The 18,140-nt window shown below is 50.4% G+C and overlaps 1 protein-coding gene across 6 annotated transcripts in view; it reads left to right on the forward strand.

The window, feature by feature from the left end:
• Positions 1 to 17,642, forward strand: part of NRF1 (nuclear respiratory factor 1) — a 74,390-nt gene extending 56,748 nt beyond the window's left edge. For all 6 annotated transcript variants that reach the window (XM_083461376.1, XM_083461377.1, XM_083461372.1 and 3 more), the window contains one exon: positions 15,489 to 17,642. In XM_083461376.1, coding sequence (XP_083317502.1) covers positions 15,489 to 15,652 — 164 coding nt within the window. In that variant the 3' untranslated portion in view covers positions 15,653 to 17,642. The remainder of the gene's footprint in view (positions 1 to 15,488) is intronic.
• Positions 17,643 to 18,140: the final 498 nt, after the last annotated feature.

Here is an 18,140-nt window from a genome sequence, read left to right on the forward strand (position 1 = left end):
GCCTTCAGATGTCTTCTAAAAGCCTGGTAGTTGTTGTTCTCTTTGACATCTGGTGGGAGGGTGTTCCACAGGGCGGGCGCCACTACCGAGAAGGCCCTCTGCCTGGTTCCCTGTAACTTGGCTTCTCGCATGGAGGGAACCGCCAGAAGGCCCTCGGTGCTGGACCTCATTGTCCGGGTAGAACGATGGGGGTGGAGACGCTCCTTCAGATATACTGGACCAAGGCTTCTGCTGGTTCTCCTAGACTGCTCCTGGACATTAACGCTTGCCAGTAGGGACTGTGCCTGCGCTTCTTACTTCTGCAACGGGGCCCCAGCTCAGGCATTGCAGCACCCGGCCGGGACACAGCGGGACTGAAGCCAGGCTGCTGTCTAGGCAGGGCCTGACGTGTGCCCGCCTGTCTACCAGCTGGGACTGAGAGAGCGTAGTGGCGAACTCGGCCCCGTGGCGCTGACTACATCCTTCTGATCTGGCTCAGTGGGCCTGGAGCCCTGCAGGTGGAGGCCATTCCAGCCCAGTTTCCTGCTCCCTCGGTGACCAGCCAGATGCCACAACAGACCCCGTGGCATCCCTCTCCCCATTGAGGGGCATCCTGTCTCCGATGGTGGGTGGCATCTCCGGGCATGAGCAGGACTCTCCCTCGCTTGGCCTTGCATTCCCCACCTGCAATTTGGGAAGTGTACAGTGGACGTTCGGGTTGCGAATGTGATCCGTGCGGATGCATGTTCGCAACCCGCAGCATTCGCATGTCTGCGCATGCGTAGGTTGCGATTTGGTGCTTCTGCACATGCACAAAGCGCGATTTAGCGCTTCCGTGCATGCGTGACCGCCAAAATCCGGAAATACAGTGGTACCTCTGGATGCGAACGGGGTCTGTTCCAGAGCCCCGTTCGCATCCAGAAGCGAACGCAACCCTCGTCTGCGCGGGTTGCGACTCGCCGCTTATGCGCATGACCTCATTTTGACCATCTGCGCATGAGCGAGCGGCAAAACCCGGAAGTAACGTGCTATGTTACTTCCAGGTCACCGCAACCCAAAAATACTTATCCCAAAGCTACTTCAACCTGAGGAATGACTGTAACCCGTTCCGGTACTTCCGGGTTTCGGCAGTCCACAGCCCAAAAAACCGCAACCTGAAGCGGCTGTCACGCAAGGGATGACTGTACTCCCGGTCGCATACAGAGAGGAATACATTGGCCTTCTAAAGCATTACATAAATGAGGCGTGCCACATGCTACCCGCTTTGCCTTGCGGCTCTTAGAGAAGCTTGCGGCACCCCCTTTTCTCCCCCCCCCCTTCCGCCCAGCAGCTCCTTCCTTCTCTGCTGGGAGCCCTGACATCCTCTCCCATTAATGGGGCCGATCAGTCCCTCCCTCCAGCTGTCACAGGCCATGGCATCTATTTTTATTTGTGTGTGTGTGTGTTCTTCCCTTTAAAGCGCAGGAGCGTTTTACCTTCCACGTGGCCTGAATTAGGGGAAATGGACAGGAGGGACCGGGCCTGTTTAAAAATTAAAGCTGATTACAAGGCATTAGCGTTGCATTGAAAGGAATAGATGGCCGTCCTCGGGTGCTCACCGCTCGCTGCAATATGTTCCCTCCTGCTCTGCGCCAAGGAATAGCAGCCTGCGCTGTTGATGGGAGGAGAAGCCGGCAGCCATTTTGGGCTTCAGCAAGCGGGAGACCTCAGAAAGCGTTTTGGAGGTTTTTTGGGCCGCTGTCCCTGCACAGTTGAAAAGCTGGTCCTCTCTCTGCAGCTAAAAGGGACTTTCTTTTCAGGCTGAGCGTACGGAGTTGCCTCATGTCAGATCATTGGGTCCTTCTGCTTGCAGCGCGTGATTAAAACTGTGGAACTCACAGCTGCAGGGGCCAGGGATGAGAGAAATTCATGGAGGAAAAGGGCTCTCAATGGCTGCTGGCCAGGTTGACTGTGCCTCCGCGGTCGGAGGCAGCGATGCTTCACTCTAAATCCCAGTTTCTGGAAACTGCAGGAGCAGAGAGTGATGCTTGAACCCTGCTTGCAAGTTTCCCAGGACTACTCTGAGAACAGGATGCTGGACAAGATGGGACACGGGCCGGATCCAGCAAGCTCGTCCTAATGTTCCTTGCACTTTCTGGAGATTCTCTGCATCTTAAAAGGGGTGGTGGGTATCCCTTTCCTAGCAGGGCAGGGAAGGTTGGTCACTCACGCTCCCAGCTGGTAGGAGAATGGCAATACAGTGGACGCTCGGGTTGCGAACGTGACCTGCAGCATTCGCAACCTGCATCTGCGCACGGGTGGGGTGCGATTTGGCACTTCTGCACATACGCAAAGCACAATTTAGCGCTTCTGCACATGTGCGACCACCTAAACCCGGAAGTAACCCATTCCGGTACTTCTGGGTTTCAGCGGTCCGTAACCCGAAAAACACAACCTGAAGCTGCTGTGATAACAACAACAACAACAACAACAACAACAACAACAATTTATTATTTATGCCCCGCCCATCTGGCTGAGTTTCCCCAGCCACTCTGGGCAGCTTCCAACAAAACACTAAAATGCAATAACCTATTAAACATTAAAAGCTTCCCTAAACAGGGCTGCCTTCAGATGTCTTCCAAAAGTCTGGTAGTTGTTGGTCTCTTTGACATCTGGTGGGAGGGCGTTCCACAGGGCGGGCGCCACCACCGAGAAGGCCCTCTGCCTGGTTCCCCGTAACTTGGCTTCTTGCAGCGAGGGAACCCCCAGAAGGCCCTCGGACCTCAGTGTCCAGGCTGGACAATGGGGGTGGAGACGCTCCTTCAGGTATACTGGAACAAGGCTGTTTAGGGATTTAGAGGTCAGCACCAATACTTTGAATTGTGTTGTGACTGTATCAGGAACTCAGGCTGGGAGGGGATCCTTTTGCCCCGGGGAACCGGCCTTGACTGCCCCCTGCATTCTGTGACTTGGTTTCAGCCGCTGCTGCCACCACTCAGGACATTTTAGGTGACTCATTTGTAACGCATCAGCAGAGGAGAGATGATAATTGCAGCCATTTCTGCTGAGGGGGAAGCGTTGGAGATCAGGAAGAGACGATCATCTTCCCTGCATGGGCAGCGGTTGTCCAAGGAGCCGGGCCACTGGCACGTAGGCGAAAGCTGCAGCTTTTGAGTTGATTGATTGGTTAATCAACTCAAACCCTTCTGCGCTGTGCAGGCCTGAGCTTCAGAAGTTGGTCCCACCAAGTTCAGTGTTACTTAACTCCCCCTGTTCGCGGGTTTAATATTGTAGCCCAAAACGATGCTCCCCTGCTCCTGTTAGCAAAAGGCAGAAGAGAGCATTTTCCTACTCTGCTTCTCACACGAGAGCGGGGATGGAAGAGGATTAGAATGACCCAATTTGCACCTTCCAGACTAATTCAGAGATCTGAATGCAATTGTGCACCTTGTGAGTTTTCTGCTATGGTGCTCAGTTCAAAAAATTTACTGGATGGCATTAAAAAAACCCACGTGTATTAAAGTAAAGTACATTTTGAAATGTGTACATTGCATACGTTGAGATATAATACATACATAACACACACACACACACACATATATATAGAGTGATAAAATATACATTTAAATACAGAGGATTTTAAAAAAAATGTTCAGACATTATTGTGGAAATGGGATCAAACAGAGCCCTGCAGAATTTGCCCTGGACGGGATTCATCCATTCCTGCACAAGGGGGAATATGTCTTCTGAGATGGCCCCCACTATGCATAAAAATCTATGTGCCCTTTCTTTCTTCAAAACTGCAGATGATGCAAATATAAAGTAATAATTGATTATTTGTACCCCACCATCTGACTGGGTTCCCCCAGCCACTCTGGGAGGCTCATATAAAACTCATATTGTGGATTGATTTTAGCATTTCATTCGTCAATCTTAACATTGCTGTTTTTATAATTGTTCTCTATTTTCCTTCCCACTACAATAATTTGCCTGGAGAATGACTGAGGAATTTGTAAGCGTGCTTCTGTTGAAATTCTCACTGCCCAGGTAGACTAGCTGTTCTGTGGGGGAAACCTGCAAACGTTGCTGCCGTTTAATGTCTTTGCCACTATCCCCACCCGTTTTCCAATGTGCTGCACTGTGTTAGGCTGCAGGCCAGTGGGAAATTGCAAGGGTAGCCCACTTCCTGCCTGTCCCCCTGCTCTCACTGAGCCTCTGAGCATGTTGATTCCTGGTTTTTCATCTCCCTGCTTAAAAACAGGCTTTATTACAAACGAAAATGAAAAAGTGTTACGTCTTTTTAGTAACTACTAATACAACGAGCAGAGGGATGCGGGTGGTGCTGTGGGTTAAACCACAGAGCCTAGGACTTGCCGATCAGAAGGTTGGCGGTTCGAATCCCCGCGGCGGGGTGAGCTCCCGTTGCTCGGTCCCTGCTCCTGCCCACTTAGCAGTTCGAAAGCACGTCAAAGTGCAAGTAGATAAATAGGTACCGCTCCAGCGGGAAGGTAAATGGCATTTCCGTGCACAGCTCTGGTTCGCCAGAAGCGGCTTAGTCATGCTGGGCACATGACCTCCGTGGAAGCTGTACGCCGGCTCCCTCGGCCAATAAAGCGAGATGAGCGCTGCAACCCCAGAGTCGGCCACGACTGGACCTAATGGACAGGGGTCCCTTTACCTTTACCTAATACAACGTGCAGTCATAGATGAGTTGTGATTTAGTTTTGATTCCTACTTTGCAAGGGGTTGGACTAGATAGCCGCTGGGGTCCCTTCCAACCCTGCAAATCTGTGATTCTATACTTGCCAGTTCTAAGATGCAGCTATCTCTAATCTAATTGCGGTGTTGCTTAGTGCTGCCTTGGCCTTCCCTGCCCAAGCCCCTATTCTGAACAGGATTCGAGAGAAAACCAACACAGATAAAGGAGAGCGATAAATGCCATGCATAGTTCAAGCTATGGTTTTCCTAGTAGTGATGTATGGAAGTGAGAGCTGGACCATAAAGAAGGCTGATCGCCGGAGAAGTGATGCTTTTGAATTCTGGTGCTGGAGGAGACTCTTGAGAGTCCCATGGACTGCAAGAAGATCCAACCTCTCCATTCGGAAGGAAATCAGCCCTGAGTGCTCACTGGAAGGACAGATCCTGAAGCCGAGGCTCCAAGACTTTGGCCACCTCAGGAGAAGAGAAGACTCCCTGGGAAAGACCCTGATGTTGGGAAAGATGGAGGGCACAAGGAGAAGGGGACGACGGAGGACGAGATGGTTGGACAGTGTTCTCGAAGCTACCAGCATGAGTTTGACCAAACTGCGGGAGGCAGTGGAAGACAGGAGTGCCTGGCGTGCTCTGGTCCAGGGGGTCACGAAGAGTCGGACACGACTAAACAACTAAACAACAAGAACAAGGGCAGCACTACTTGCACTGGTGTGCTTTTGAACTGCAGGAGCTGGGACAGAGGCCAGGACGTAAGAGACCAAGGTCCAAACCCCCACACAGCCGTGAAGATCACTGGGTGATCCTGGGGACCAGCCACTGCCTCTCAGCCTAACCCACCTCACAGGGTTGTTGTGGGGATTGAATGAGGAGAGAGAAAACTATGTACACCCCCTCGAGCTGCTTGGGGAAAAAGTGGGATATCATCAAGGCAATGCAATAAAATAACAACAAGAATTGGCTCCCGCGCATCTGGGGCCGGTGTTTGGGGCCAGAATGCAAAGCTTCCAGGCCGTGCACCAGAAATAATGCCTGCGTGTTGCACCCGCGTGTGGTCTCCTTTCTCCATGAATACCAGCGCCACTTTCCTCACGTCTCTTGGGTGCAACTCCGGAGGCAAAAGGGGCAGAGAAGGAGGCTGGCGAAGTTTGCCAGCATTTGCTTTAGCCTTTGATTGGATGGGTGGCTGAGGACACGGATGTGCTGGCGTTTCTCTGGCGTGCGGTGCCAGGAACTGAGCAGCAGCTCTGTAGCCCTTCTGGCTGCAAATCCTGATGCAATGGGGAGGGCAGTGCTTTGCCTGCCTGCCTGCCTTTTTCTCCTCTCCCTCTCCAGCCCCACATCTCCCAGTGACCTTCTCAGTCCCGGGGACAGCTTGGCTTTGCTGGGAAGCGGATCATGTGACTGCAGTAATCCGTAGCCGGTAAACAGCTGCACAGGGAGCTTGCAGGAAGAATCGGCCTCTTTCCACCCCACCGACACACGCAAACGCACGCTCCCCTTGCCCTGCAAATTCTGAAATGAGAACAAGAGGCCATGGGGCAGCCACCGTTGTGTGGAGGTCACTGTAACTCTCTGAGGTTTTCCTGCCGGACGTAGGAACCTAAACCAACCCCTGTGTTTCAAAAGAGAACATCAGCAATGTTTAGGCAACACGATGACCATATGCATAAATTATTATTATTATTATTATTATTATTATTATTATTATTATTATTATTATTTATACCCCGCCCTCCCCAACCAAGGCTGGGCTCAGAGTGGCTTACAAGCAATAATAGACAATTATTTGTAATAGACAATCTTTATAGAATTCCTTCAAACAATAACAAGTTCAAAATGAAATCTTAGACTTAAAGTCTTTGAATGAAGCAAGGTACCAAACTTGGTACGATGAAAGACAAGCTGCGAAGCTTTGTGTATTTAGCAAATATAATGTCCAATACTGAACAGAGACTCTGGATATTGACTGCTGTTTCGTAGATCTTCGTCAGCGTGGTGGGAGAATAATGTAGTCATTATTACATGAGCACTGCTCCACAGCATTTAATATTTTCATTCACATATATTCATTCAAAAGAAGATGGGTTTATGAAACAATTCCGGGACGTGGGTGGGGCTGTGGGTTAAACCACAGAGCCTAGGATTTGCCGATCAGAAGGTTGGCGGTTCGAATCCCCGCGACGGGGTGAGCTCCCGTTGCTCGGTCCCTGCTCCTGCCAACCTAGCAGTTCGAAAGCACCTCAAAGTGCAAGTAGATAAATAGGTACCGCTCCAGCGGGAAGGTAAACGGCGTTTTCGTGTGCTGCTCTGTTTCGCCAGAAGCGGCTTAGTCATGCTGGCCACGTGACCCGGAAGCTGCACGCCGGCTCCCTCGGCCAATAAAGCGAGATGAGCGCCGCAACCCCAAAGTCAGCCACGACTGGACCTAATGGTCAGGGGTCCCTTTACCTTTTTTTATGAAACAATTCTATATTCTCCCACCACGCTGACGAAGATCTACGAAACAGCAGTCAATATCCGGAATCTCTGTTCAGTGTTGGACATTATATTTGCTGAAGACACAAAGCTTCACAGCTTGTCTTTCATCGTACAAAGCCTGGAACCTCGCTTCATTCAAAGACTTTCAGAGACTTTGTCTAAGATTTCATTTTGAACCTGTTATTGTTTGATGGAATTCTATAAAGATTGTCTATTACGTATGCATATGGTCATCGTGTGGCCTAAACATCATTGACGGACATAGGAACCTAGGCATCTGCCTTATAGCAAGCCAGACCAATGGTCCATCTTTCTCAGTATTGTCTGCACTGACTGCCAGCCGCTCTCCAGGGTTTCAGGCAAGAGTCTCTCCCATCTCCATTGGGGAGGTGCTGTTGGGGACCTTCTGCATGCAAGGCATGTGTCCTGAGCTACAGCCCTTCCCCATCTTGCACCCAGGAACTCAGGCTCACCTTTCTCCGCAGCCGCTAACCACAATAACTTGTTGCTTTGTTGAATTTCCCCATTTCTGAGTGCTAATTCCTCACGCCAGCCCGAGACAGGAAGAGTCCCAGCAGATCGAGCCAAAAGGTCTATCAGATACGCTCTGTCTAGGCAAGCCTCCTGTCTCCTGCTACAAGCATTCTGGTGGGAAGCTCCTAAGCAATGAATTGCAGCCAGTTTCTCTCTCTTTTCTCCTTTTCGCTAGCCATTGTTTCCGGGCAGGTCTCTTGAGCAACTCTGCCAAACGGAGGAGACAGGAGGCGAAATGTTAGAGCTGGCGGACAGATTTAACAAGCCATCGGCATTCACCCAGAGTCCTCTAAAGAACGTGTGAGAAATCGCTTTTAACAACAAAAAAATGCTGATTGGAATTTAAATCAAACTCCTTTGCAGAGGATTAGGAGACAGCCCTTGTAACACCGATTGCTTGAAAGGCACATAAGGAGGAAACAGGAAATCATAGACCTGTCGACATAACGTCTGACCTAGGTTCAATTGGTAGAAAGAATCGTTAAAACCCACAGAAGGATAAGTCTTGAGGCAGAAGGATCAGCATGGCTTCTGCAAAAAGAAACCCTGCCAACGTTTTAGATGATGATGATGATGATGATAATCATTATTATTTATACCCCGCCCACTCTAGGTGGCTTTCAACAAAATATTTAAATACAGTAATGCATCAAACTTTAAAAGCTTCCCTGAACAGGGCTGCCTTCAGATAACTTCTAAAAGTCTGGGGGCGCCACCACCGAGAAGGCCCTCTGTCTGGTTCCCTGAAACCTTACTTCTCGCAGTGAGGGAACCACCAGAAGGCCCTCAGAGCTGGACCTCAGTGTCCGGGCAGAACGATGGGGGTGGAGACGCTCCTTCAACTATACTGGACCGAGGCCATTTAGGGATTTAAAGGTCAGTACCAACACTTTGAATTTGCAGAGTGTGAACAAGCAGGTGGCTAGGGCTGATCTGGTAGATATTTTACTCTTGGACTTTCAGAGAGCTTTTGATGCAGGTCCTCATCAAAAGTTCTTCCAGATCCACACTTGGAGAAATATTGGGACCAGCCAAAATCTTACGCGAGTTTGGCAAGCTTTCAGGTACTCCAGAACTCTACATTGGGCACAATATCAGTGACTCAAAGCAGGGGAGTGTTACGCTGAGGTCTGTCTGTTTTTGCTATTTATTTCGTGTTTTTGTTTTTGCTGCTCTTTTTGGTTTTGGTTTTGTGGCTGTGTGGAACCCAGTTCAGCTCCTGATGGATGGATGGATGGATTGTGTGACTGCTTACATTTTATGGATCAATGGTCTCATTAGATAGTAAAATCCATGTGAAACTGCTGTTTCGGGGGTTGTTTTTAAAAGTCTGGAACGGATTAATCTGTTTTGCATTGCTTTCTATGGGGAAGCGTGCCTTGGTTTTGGAAAGCTTTGGTTTTGGAACTGACTTTCGGAACGGATTAAGTTTGAGAACCAAGGTACCACTGTATGGGTGTTTGTATGGTTTCGTCACGGCCTTTGGCTAGTACCATAAAATCTCATTTACCAGTGTACGAAGCATTGCTTTATCTGAGTGCTGGTGAGGGCTAGACATGTAGCCTGGAGCTTAGCCCAATCGGACAGTTTTCACGTGTGCTTGTCTCTGTTCTTTGACCACACAATTAGGGGAGTCATCTATGAGCAGCCCCTCCCGCAATTCCTTGTTGTGGTTGGGCTATTAGGTAAAGGTAAAGGGACCCCTGACCATTAGGTCCAGTCGTGACCGACTCTGGGGTTGAGGCGCTCATCTCGCTTTACTGGCCGAGGGAGCCGGCGTACAGCTTCTGGGTCATGTGGCCAGCAGGACTAAGCCGCTTCTGGCGAACCAGAGCAGCGCACGGGAACGCCGTCTACCTTACCACTGGAGCTGTACCTATTTATCTACTTGCACTTTGACGTGCCTTCAAACTGCTAGGTTGGCAGGAGCTGGGACCGAGCAACGGGAGCTCACCCCGTCACGGGGATTCGAACCGCCGACCTTCTGATCGGCAAGTCCTAGGCTGTGGTTTAACCCACAGCGCCACCCGCATCCCTAGGGCTATTATATAGACTCGCCTCAAAATCTTGGCTACCTGTAACTGTGCTTCTGTTGTTTTCTTCTTTTTTTGCACCGACTATGCTCCGTGCATGGCTCTGCCACTGTTGGTTATGTGTTAATAATAAATCAATAAGAATTGTGTTGTGGTTTTTTGTAAAAAAAACCAGGCAACAGTTAGTCACCCCGATTAGTCACTACCACCAGCAGCATGTTCTGAACGGACTGAAGTTTCTGGAAAGTTTCCCCAAGGTCCACCCTGGCACAGTCTCCACCCCACTCCACCCATGGATTGCACCCGGAATTCGTGCGCCTTCATTTGGGACAGGGTGCCACAGCAGGGAGCAGAGCTGACAGCCCTACAGACGTGCTCTTCGCCACCCCCCCCACCCCCCGCCCTTGCCCAAGTTGTGAGCAAAGGGATTTTCTCTTTAATACCATTGAAAGGGTCCGAAATCCCAAGCTTTAGATTAACATGTGCCAACTAGATTAAGGCTAATCAGAGGGGCAGATGCGTGGGGTGACAGTCCCAGGCCTGATTACCATATCTCTGGGGCTTTAGCCGCTGTTGCTCTCCCAAGGGCAGGCGCCTGCGATCTGGGGTCCTGCAGGGAACTTGCCCGCCTCTCCCCTCGCTCGCTTTCTCGGTGCTGAAGGCCGTTGCAGCCAATGCTGGGGAGCGGCTTAATCCCCTTGGCGCAAAGGATGCTTGTGTTCATGCACAGACAGTTCCTGGTTTTTAAGCTCCTGTTCTGTGCATGAGGCAAAGCCAGGCTGAATGACATATTTAGCAATGGTCTCGTTGCACATTGACCTTTCTTGGTTTGTCCTTTTACAGTGGTACCTCGGGTTACATACGCTTCAGGTTACAGACTCCGCTAACCCAGAAATAGCACCTCGGGTTAAGAACTTTGCTTCAGGATGAGAACAGAAATTGCGTAGTGGTGGGACGGCAGCAGAAGGCCCCATTAGCTGAAGTGGTGCTTCAGCTTAAGAACAGTTTCAGGTTAAGAACGGACCTCCGGAACAAATTAAGTTCTTAACCTGAGGTACCACTGTACTTTGTTTTTCTGCTTTTTGCTCGCCTGTCCTTTTCCTTCCTCCATCTCTCTCCTTTCCTTTTATCCCAGCTGAGAGCTCCAGGCTCGCAGCCCAACGTGCTCTCTCTGCCCAGGTTGCATCCTGCAATGACCCAGAAACGGGTTACTTCCCGCTTGCTGTTCTGGCTTCTGGGATTCAGAATATTTTCCCCCCTTGTTTTCCTCCTCTAAAAACTAGGTGCGTCTTATGGTCTGGTGCGTCTTATGGAGCGAAAAATACGGTATCTCGTGATAGCATAAGGTGTTCCTGCTAGATCATGGCCCATTTAGTCCAGTGTCCTGCTCTCAGATGCCTGCAAGCAGAATTCGAACACAAGACCAACTCTCCTCTCTGGCAGTTTCCAGCAGCTGGGACTCAGAAGCACATCTGCCCCCGACTGTGGAGGCAGAGAAGGGTCGTCGTGGCTAGGAGTCTTTTGACAGCCCTCTCCACAAATTAGGCAAATCTTCTTTTTAAACCATCCAAGTTGGCAGCTATCCCTGCCTCCTGTAGCAGTGCGTTCCATAGGTTAACTATGCACCATGCAAAGAATTTTATTTTTGTTAACCTTTCCTGAATCTTCCCACATTCGGCTCCATTGGGTGTCCATGAATTCTAACATAATGAGAGAGAGAGGGAGAGAAACTTTACTCCATCCACTTCCTCCAAGCCAGACTTAACTCTACAGACTTCTATTATGTCACCTCTTCCTCGCAATTTCTCTAAACTAAAAAGTTTCAGAAGTCTCCCAACTGAACCACCCCACTCCCATCGCTGCTGTTTGACAAACTGTAGAGATCTTGGATATATTGCATAGCTTGGCCCTGGGGAAAATAGGAACCCGCTTGCAAATTTCCCCTGGCGCTCATTTCTGAAAATGTTTTGGCCTAAAGGAGTGGTAGGCAAACTAAGGTCCGTGGGCCGGATCCAGCCCAATCACCTTCTAAATCCAACTTGTGGTCTGGGAATCAGCATGTTTTTACATGAGTAGAATGTGTCCTTTTATTTAAAATGCATCTCTGGGTTATTTGTGGGGCCTGCCTGGTGTTTTTACATGAGTAGAATGTGTGCTTTTATTTAAAATGCATCTCTGGGTTAGTTGTGGGGCCTGCCTGGTGTTTTTACATGAGTAGAATGTGTGCTTTTATTTAAAATGCATCTCTGGGTTACTTGTGGGGCATAGGAATTTGTTCATTGTTATTTTTCCAAAATATACCGTATTTTTCACTCCATTGGACGCACTGGACCATAGGACGCACCGGACCATAGGAGGGGGAGAACAGGGGAAAAAATTTTTTCTTGTTCTCCCCCTCTAAAACAAGGTGCGTTCAAGGTACATTCACCAGAGCTTGTGGGGCTGGCGGTGGGGGGAAGCGCTGCTTTCCCCCACCGCCAGCCTCAAAGATCCCTGAAGCCTTTGGAGCGCAGCGCCCTGCTGCCCCGCAGAGGTTTGCGCGCAGCCGTCCCCAAGCTAGAGCAGCGAGACGGAGCCCTCCCTCTCGCTGTTCTGGCTTGGGAAGAGCCTTGCTAGCTTCTGCAGGACAGCGGGGTGAAGGAACCCCGCTGCCCTACAGAGGTTTGCACGCAGCCGTCCCCAAGCTAGAGTAGCGAGACGGAGCGCTCCGCAGTGCTCCGTCTTCCTGTTCTGGCTTTGGGCTTAGCGGCGCAGCCTGCATTCGCTCTATAGGACGCACACACATTTCCCCTTAATTTTTGGAGGGGAAAATGTTCGTCCTATAGAACGAAAAATACGGTAGTCTGGCCCCCCCACAAGGTCTGAGGGACAGTGGACCAGCCCCCTGCTGAAAAAGTTTGCTGACCGCTGGCCTAAAGTTTCCTAGCATGTTTTTTCTAGTTCTGCTGCTGATTTATCGTGGTGCGGGGCTTGAAAGAGCAGTGCCCCCACTCCGTGAGTCTGTCTCGGACAGGCTACTTCTTTTACCTGATTTTCTGGGGAGAAGGTGGTGTTACCTGGCGGTGCGCAAGGGCGCCACGATCATCCAAGAAAGAGCAACCAGGCAGGGCTCAGGCCTGCCCAATTTGGAGTTGCCTCGGATACCAGGTCAGAGCGCTTAAGGCTTAAGCTTCGCTGTCTGCACAGCAAAGTGATATGAGGACACTCAAATCACATTCTGCCTCCTCCTCCTCCTCCTGCTAAACGTTGACCTTCAGGAATGAAATCCGAGGTCTGCGGCAGACTCACTTTGCCCCTCCTTCAGAGCTTGGGGCTCAGGGATTCTGCTTCCTAAACCCAAGAATTTTTGCTAAAGATGTAATAATAATAATAATAATAATAATAATAATAATAATAATAATAATATTTTATTTATATCCCGCCCTCCCCAGCGGAAGCTGGGCTCAGAGCAGCTAACAACAATAAAAGTAACACAATTTACATAAAATCACAATCAATTAATTAAAATACATTCTAAAATCAATTCATTCTAAAACCAATTCAGAATCAAATTAATGGCAACCATTGGGCTAGAGTTCTATGAGGATTACCAAAGGAGGGGGTCAGACTGCTCCTTGGCCAAAGGCCTGGTGGAACAGCTCTGTCTTGCAGGCCCTGCGGAAAGATGTCAAGTCCCGCAGGGCCCTAGTCTCTTGGGACAGAGCGTTCCACCAGATCGGGGCCACGGCCAAAAAGGCCCTGGCTCTGGTCAAGGCCAGCCTAACCTCCCTGTGGCCAAGGACCTCTAAGATGTTTTTGTTTGAAGACTGTAAGGTCCTCCGTGGGACATACCAGGAGAGGCGGTCCCGTAGGTACGAGGGCCCTAGGCCATATAGGGCTTTAAAGGTTAAAACCAGCACCTTGAACCTGATCCTGTACTCCACCGGGAGCCAGTGCAGCTGGTATAGCACCGGGTGAATGTGATCTCGCAGCGAGGACCCTGTAAGGAGCCTCGCCGCGGCATTCTGCACCCGCTGGAGTTTTTGGGTCAGTCTCAAGGGCAGCCCCACGTAGAGGGAGTTTCATGTTTGTAATGAGAGCCTGTGCTGCGCAGTGCTCAAGAGTGTCAGGCTAGGACCAGGGTTCGAATTCCCAACTCGGCCACGAAGCTGGCTTGGATGGTTTTGGTCACTGTTTCTCGCCCTAAACTACCTCACAGGGTTGTTGTGGGGACTGAATGAGCAGGAGAAAGGGAGAACCACGTAGACCACCTCAAGCTCTTCGGAGAAAAAGGTGGGATATAAACACGATAATGAAATAATAGTAATAACGCAAAACAATGGCAACCATAATCTGGTGCCAGATCCTCTTCCTTGTCTGTTGAGGATAGAGGGGCGTGTGGGTGTGCCGTATCTAACCTGTTGCACAAAGTCACAATTGTTGCATGTGGTCCTTGGAAGGTCACCCAGAAGGGAAGGCGGTCATTGGGCTTAAAAAAACACCCCCCTGGGCTAGTCTTTGGGCAAAGGGGCTCAACAGCTCTCTTTTATAGGCAGAAGATGGGTCTCTTTTTGCTCTCAGGTGCTTTCAAAAATCAGCAGCAAAATAGGCAAATGCTATTCTTGGCTGCATCAACAGAAGACTAAGTGTCCAGATCAAGGGAAGTCATAGTCCCATTCTATTCTGCCTTGGTCAGACCACACCTGGGATACTGTGTCCAGTTCTGGGAAACACAATTTATGAAGGATGTTGACAAGCTGGCAGGTGTGCAGAGGAGGGTGACAAAGATGGTCAAGGGGTCTGGAAACCAAGCCTGATGAAGAACGGTTGAGGGAGTTGGGGATGTTTTAGCCTGGGAAAGAGGAGACTGAGAGGAGATATGAGAGCCATCTTCAAATATCTCAAGGGCTGCCCCATGGAATTTGGAGCAAGCCTGTTTTCTCCTGCTCTGGAGGGTCGGACCCGAACCAGTGGGTTCAAAATACTATACGATACTCTTTATTGTCGTTTTCCCATACAGAACAACAAAATTGAAAAATCTACATAAGACATTCAAAAACCAACAAGCCTGCTATCCCAGCTATCCCAACCTGGTTAGCCTCCTAAAATCTCTGACACCCCATTTTTAAATACAATATACTCCCATAGAGACTCCTTACCCTGCGTTTAAAACCAAAATCGCATATGGATAGAAACTGTTTCTCAGGCAGCTAGTCCTGGTCTTTATAACCCTGGACCTTCTTCCAGAAGGCAGGAGCTGAAAGAGATCATTTCCAGGGTGCGCACTATCCTGCGCTATCTCTGCCGCTCTCTTATGGCACCTGGAAGCGTAGATTTGGTCCAGGGTGGGAAGAGTGCACCCAATTATTCTCTCCGCAGTCTTTACAACCCTGGACAGCATTGTTTTTCCCCTGACCGTGCAGCTCCCAAACCACACACACTGACCATAAGTTAATACACTCTCAACGGTACAATGGTAAAATGCCATCAACAGGTCCTTTGAGAGATTGTTTTCCCGGAGGATTCTCAGAAAATATAACCTCTGCTGTGCTCTCGTCATCAGGACGGGGAATTAGATTCCCACTTAACCTCAGGAAGAATGGAGTCTCCTTCCTTGGAGGTTTTTAAGCAGAGGTTGGTCGCCCGCCTGTCAGAGGGACGCTTTGGTTGGGATTCTTGCCTTGCCAGAATCGCCGGGGTCCCGTCCAACTCTCGTGATTCCGTGATCGCGGGAACTGACTCAGCGCCTTGCCCAGCCTCGCCTGACCCTCTCCCCTCTCTCTTTCTCCGCAGGGCTCGTCCAGATCCCCGTTAGCATGTACCAGACGGTGGTCACCAGCCTTGCTCAGGGCAACGGCCCGGTCCAGGTCGCCATGGCTCCCGTGGCCGCGAGGATAACAGACAGCACCGTCACCATGGACGGCCAGGCCGTGGAGGTGGTGACTCTGGAGCAGTGACGGGCGAGAGCGGCAGGATCGTGGCGCTGCAGCAGCTTCCTCCTCCCTTGTGCGAATAGTTTTTTTTCTACGCCTCTGCGGAGGTGCAATCAGGTGGCATTTGTGAGTCTCGCAGCTTTGGAAGCAAAAAAAAAAAAGGTTTCGTTTAACAAACAGGAAAAAACAACAACAACACACAAACACACAGGGTGTATTTCGGAGCCGCGATTTTTACAGCTCCTCTCGGGCCTCGCGAAAGCAAGGAAGCCTGTTTGGGGCAGGCTAGGCCAAGCCTTCGTCTCCCATTGCATGGACCCTCCTTTCTCAAAGCCAGGGTGAGATGTGGCGGAAAAGGTTTCTAGCCCTCTCTTTTCAGGGCTTGCTGGGGGGGGGAGGCGGGGCCCGCGGTGGGGCTCCCTGCAGGCTTTCCTGGCCCGGCAGATCCCCACAAAGCCAGGCTCCTCCACCTTCCTCGCGTCGAGAATTAGGTATCATTTTAACATGGACATATATTTTAAAAGAGAGAGATAGAGAAAGCAAGGCTTGAGAAGACAATTTGGGGAAAGAGGCTTCCTCTTTTTTTCTCGCAAAGGCATTGAAAGGGTAAGAAAAGTCCTGCGGGAGACAGCGAGGGCTGCAATCTGTTGACTCTGGATCCTGTCAGGATGGAGGGACTGTTCCTCCTCCGTTCCTTCCTTCCAAAGTTATTTGGTGTCCTGTTGAAGGAGATTCTGTCCTCCCTTTTTAAGTCCATGCTCAAAGCCTTCCCTCCAAAGCCTCATTTCCCCACTGGTGAATTTCTGCGTGCGTTTTTGTTTTAGACTCTCCTCCCTTGGAATGACAAGTTCGGAAAGGCACAAGGGAGCCACTAGTAGAAAGGCCCCGCTGGGTGTTGCGAAGGGACACGGGTGGCATTTAAGCACGCTCTCGTCGGCCGCGTGGCTGAGATCCCAGCCTTCAGTGGCGAAGGGCTTCAGATTGCACACTAGATCCCACCCACAATTCTCACTTTGATTTCCTTCCCCCCGACCCCTTCTCCTCCAAATTGCACCTGGCATCCTGGGGCGGCGGCCCATCCAAAGACCCCTTTCTTGTGGCGGCTGTCCGGAGCCCTTGGAGACCCACCCCACGGCCCTAGCTGCGTCAACGAAGGCCTCCCTCCGTGGCCCCAGGGCTGCAAACTCGACATTGGCTGCCATGTTGCACCATGCAGGGTCCCAGGGTCTGTACATCTACAAAAGACGTGGCCAGCAAGGCTGGGCACCCGCAGTCCTGTGCGGAGTTGGCAGAGGGAAAGGTGATAGCCCCCTGCCCCAGAATGGGGCTCAGGGAGGGCTCTCGCCCCCCCCCCTCACGTCTCCCCCAGGCATTTTTTGATAGCTGTTTTTAACTCTTAGACAGGGCCAAGGCTTTCACTGGCCCCAGCTAAGCAAACGGCTGCTGTTGCCTCACAGGTAGACTCACTCTCTTACTTTCCTATTTCAAGCACCCTTTCCGGCTGGGGATAGTACGCAGCAATTAGTTTCGTTCTTTGCGTCCTTTTACACGGCCCATTCACCACACCTCTCCTTGTCTGTCCCAACCTTTCAGGGCAGGGTTTTGCTTTTCCCAGATTCTTGTGTTTACTTGGCTTTTTTAAAAAACAGAAAATCTCAAATGTATAATCACCGTCCCCCACCACCAACACCCCGGACTTAAATCGAGGGGAGGGAATCCTTCCTGTAGAGACAAAAGCCCAGGTCTCTGACTTAATTTTTTTAAATTTTTTAAAAATATTATTATTTTTTATCGTCGTCGTGAAGATGTCAGGTGTGACTTTACAGTCAGTGTTTCCTCTCTCTCTTTTTTGGGCAATGGCAACGTTCCGATAGACTGAGACATTATTCCCCGAGACCCAAAGATCCACGTTCCCAGCCACCCGCAGTCCTGTAGCAGAGCATGGAAGTACCTGTTGTTCCCCCAAATTCTGTCTATTGCCTCATTCAATAAATTGTTACAGAAGTGTCTATAACTTCCCCTTGTCGAGTCTTCTCTCTCTCCACTCGGTGGCAAAAGGGCAGAACTTAATAATCGGGTTTGCGTCTTGTGTAGAACCCAGTTTCTTTAAAAGCCTCAGCGGGTGTGTGCACGATTTTTAAAACAAGCCTCTAGTCCACATGGAGGACTAGAGAGGCAGGTGGAAACATGGAAGCTGCGTGGATCGCTCCTGCACAAACAACAGCTTCCTGCTCACTCCAGAGCGAACGACACCTAGGACTACGGAAACTCACACGATTGGGGCAAATGATGCCAGAATCCTGCTGTTTCTCTCTTAAAAGGTAAAGGAACCCCTGACCGTTAGGTCCAGTTGTGGCCGACTCTGGGGTTGCGGCACTCATTTCGCTTTATCCGCCGAGGGAGCCGGCGTACAGCTTCCAGGTCATGTGGCCAACATGACTAAGCCGCTTCTGCCGAACCAGAGCAGTGCACGGAAACGCCGTTTACCTTCCCGCCGGAGTGGTACCTATTT

The sequence above is a fragment of the Podarcis liolepis genome (assembly GCF_965112155.1).
Source record: "Podarcis liolepis genome assembly, chromosome: 10".
In the NCBI taxonomy this organism is placed as follows: domain Eukaryota; kingdom Metazoa; phylum Chordata; class Lepidosauria; order Squamata; family Lacertidae; genus Podarcis; species Podarcis liolepis.